This window comes from Dipteris shenzhenensis, chromosome 7 (assembly GCF_047967505.1).
Source record: "Dipteris shenzhenensis isolate YYH24624 ecotype China chromosome 7, Dip_SZ_1.0, whole genome shotgun sequence".
In the NCBI taxonomy this organism is placed as follows: Eukaryota; Viridiplantae; Streptophyta; class Polypodiopsida; order Gleicheniales; family Dipteridaceae; genus Dipteris; species Dipteris shenzhenensis.
The window spans coordinates 13022160-13025716 of NC_141602.1; the positions used below are offsets into that span (position 1 = coordinate 13022160).

The 3557-nt window shown below is 43.8% G+C and overlaps 1 protein-coding gene across 1 annotated transcript; it reads left to right on the forward strand.

Moving 5' to 3' along the window:
- The first annotated feature begins 1444 nt into the window (after positions 1-1444).
- Positions 1445-3357, forward strand: LOC147899970 (sugar transport protein MST4-like). Its single transcript, XM_087377154.1, has 4 exons — positions 1445-1541; positions 1780-2099; positions 2192-2818; positions 2905-3357. Exons 1-4 carry the CDS (start codon positions 1445-1447, stop codon positions 3355-3357), a joined length of 1497 nt encoding a protein of 498 aa, XP_087233280.1.
- The last annotated feature ends 200 nt before the right edge of the window (positions 3358-3557 follow it).

Below are 3557 nucleotides of genomic sequence, written 5' to 3' on the forward strand. Positions count from 1 at the left end.
TCCTTTCTTGTCTCCTCCTCCTTGTGGTTGAGAAAGCACTTCATCTCTCTTGTAATCATCATTGCAAAAGGAGTTCCTTTCTCATTTCCTCCTTGTTATAGTTGAGAAAGTGCTATTTATAGTTAATCCTTCTTTCCATAGCATATTAAAAATGGAACTATTAACCGTGTAGTACCTAAATTATTAATGTGAAGCAAAGTATGACGAGTTTATTAGAGTCAGTTGGTTAGAGACAAAGAAATCATGAGGAGCTCAAGTGTCAACATGAACCATTGACACAATACAAAAGAGAAGAGTTCACTAGTCAACAGCACTAGGAGAAGGAATAGCTCGATTCAAAACAACAAGTATGCTACTTAACTCAAACATCGGAAGAGCTCTATAGTTTGCTCACTAGAATCTTAATTTAGAGAACTTGTTTTGGGCCATATCATTAGGATGAAGCACAATCCATTTGTAGAAAGATAGAGAGATTTGAGTAGAAGAATCTCTCATTCTTTGATAGCATTTAATAATTATGGTATGCTTGACGTCGACGATATGGAGTAAGCATAGGAAAAAGTGGCTTTTGGTATAGAGTGTACCAATCCTTGTGCTTTTGGGAATTGAGAGTGTTTTCTAAGAGGTGTTTATCAATGAGCCCAACTTTTAAGTTGTTTTTTGTTATTTTTTATATAGAGAGTTCTATTTTCATCCAAATTTTATTCAAAAGCAATTACAAAAATTATTTTGGAGAGCACACTAGTAGTCCAAAATTAATGAAATGGGTGTTCTATGTTAAGTTACACGTTTATTCACAAATTCATTCCAAATTTTTATCTTACTGAGGTAAATGTACCTTGTGTTGGCCGTGCACGTTGGGGTTGGTTCGCATTCACATTTTTGGGTTGTGAAGTGCTAAGAATCATGTTCATAGCCTAATAAGTGCTTGCTAAATCCCAAGCACTTTCCTCTCGAGAAAGTACTCTTAAAGCTGTCCATTACTCTCTATAGAAGGGATCTATGAGCATGCTTAAGATTTCACTTGATCAGTGGTGTTGCTTGTCAAATAAAGGTAATTAGACACTTAGCAAGTACTTAAAGCTGTCCATTACTCTCTATACAAGGGATCTATGAGCATGCTTGAGATTTCATTTGATCATTGGTGTTGCTTGTCAAATAAAGGTAATTTAAAACTTAGCAAGGTCAAACACGCTCTTTGGTTTTTAAAATGCCTTAGGTATTGCGTGAGTCAAAAATCTTAGAAGGTACGTTTTCCTCATCAAAGTTATTGGCTAGTGTGCATTATTGGGGCATGTAAACACCGATATTGTCCGACGCATCTTTACCCACACCATTAAAGGGTCTTGTAGACTTTCAACCTTCACGCACATCCCGCTTAACCATTCATTTGCCCACTTTGCCCAGCGTTCAACCTTCTGCATGGCCGTCCTAGAGCTTGCCGATGGAACACACCGCTAAGATGACTCCCTCTGTCCTCGTTGCTTGCATCGTCGCCGCCAGTGGTGGCCTTATGTATGGCTACGATCTCGTCATTGCTGGTTCGATTCAATTCTTTAGCTTTGAATTGTTGGACGACTTCATTTAACAACTAGTAATGCGAATGTTTAATTGTGATGATGCGTGAGAACCTTGCAAAGACGGCTATAACGGAGCGTTATGCTCCCTTAAACGTTGTCTGAAACCGCCTAAAACAACCTGAATGCTACCCATGTTGATTATCTTTAGATTTTTTTGGTGGAAGAAACCTTACTGAAACCCGCTGTGCCTTCGTGCCAGGAGGTATCTCCATCATGAACGACTTTTTGCAGAAGTTCTATCCCAACGTCCTAAGAGACAAACAAGATGCTAAAGAGGACACATATTGCAGATACCACAATCAGATATTTCAATTGTATAGCTCATCGCTCTACCTGGCCGCTCTGCTCGCATCCATCTTTGCGTCTTGTGTGACGAGACGTTTTGGGCGTAGAAAGTCGATGCTTGTTGCAGGCCTTTTGTTCGTCGCGGGAACGATCTTTGGAAGTGCGGCCCAGAACCTGGGTATGCTGCTTTCAGGTCGGATCCTCGTGGGTTGTGGCATTGGCTTTGCTAATCAGGTAAGTGTGTCTACCACCTGTCCAGTACCGCCACCGCTCGGGTACTTTTTTTAACGTTCACTCATTTGCGAAACCATTGTGTTGCGTGGCAGGCTGTCCCTCTGTATCTATCGGAAATTGCTCCCCCAAGTTTGCGAGGCCGACTGGGTGGGCTTTTTGGGTTGCATATCTCGATTGGCCTCTTCTCAGGGAATGTGGTGAATTACCTGGCTGCGCGAATCCATCCGTGGGGTTGGCGTCTCTCTCTTGGTCTGGCCGGTATTCCAGCCCTTGTGCTCACCATGGGGGGCTTATTTTTACTGGAGTCGCCCATGAGTTTGATAGAGCGGGGCTATCCCGAGCAAGCTAAATTGGTGTTATGCAGCATCAGGGGCACTCATGAAGTAGATGTTGAGTTTATCGACTTGCTAGAGAGCCGGCACATTGCAAATGAGGTGAAAAATCCTTTCAGAAGCTTGTTAAAGACCTACAACCGGCCACAGCTAGTATTGGCGTGCGCATTCCCATTGTTTCAACAATTAACTGGCAACGACGCCATACTCTTTTACGGTCCTTTCCTGTTCAAAGCGGCCGGCTTTAAGGACTCTGCGGCTCTGTACTCTGCGGTGATCACAGGAGCTGTTAGCTTGCTCTCAGCATGTTTAGCCTTATGCGTGGTCGACAGGGCGGGCCGGAGAATCCTACTACTTGCTGCTTCCATAATAATGTTCGTAGCTCTGGTAATCCTTCAATTCTAGCGTACAGCTGATTATGTATATAGCACCTTTGAACGCTTCTCACAGCTTTGGACTGCTTCCCATTGCAGACAGCGATCGCCATCGTCTTCCGAGTAGGCCTTGGAGGGACCAAGAAAGAGCTCTCGCGCAACGCAGCAGCGGTGGAGCTAGCAATGCTATGTCTGTTCCTTACGGCCTTCTCCTTCTCGTGGGGACCTCTAGGCTGGCTGATACCGAGCGAGATCTTGTCGCAGGAGGTGCGATCTGCGGGGCAAAGCGTGACGGTGTGCGTGAACATGCTCTTCAAGTTCATGATAGCGCAGACGTTTCTGTCGATGCTGTGCGCGTTCAAGTTCGGCATATTTCTCTTCTTTGCGGGGTGGGTAGTGGTGATGGGTGTGTTCACTCTGCTGTTGGTGCCGGAGACGAAGGGGGTTGTCATAACAAGGGTCGGGCGGTTATGGAGCGGGCACTGGTTTTGGAGAAAGGTCGTGGTACTTGGTAAAGCGCATGCACAAGGTGGCAAGGTTGATCGATCCTAAATTCTAATCCACAAACTTCACCAAGCGTATTCATCACGAAGAACACATGGTCAAATCAAGAAGACTTAAATCGTACAAGATACAAGTCTTTCTTACTTTTTTTACAGAGTTGGATTTTTAATGATCATTATCCAAAAGTGGATATCGCACCTACATATATTAAAATGTCTCTATTTCAAAATGCACTTGCTTTGACGTAT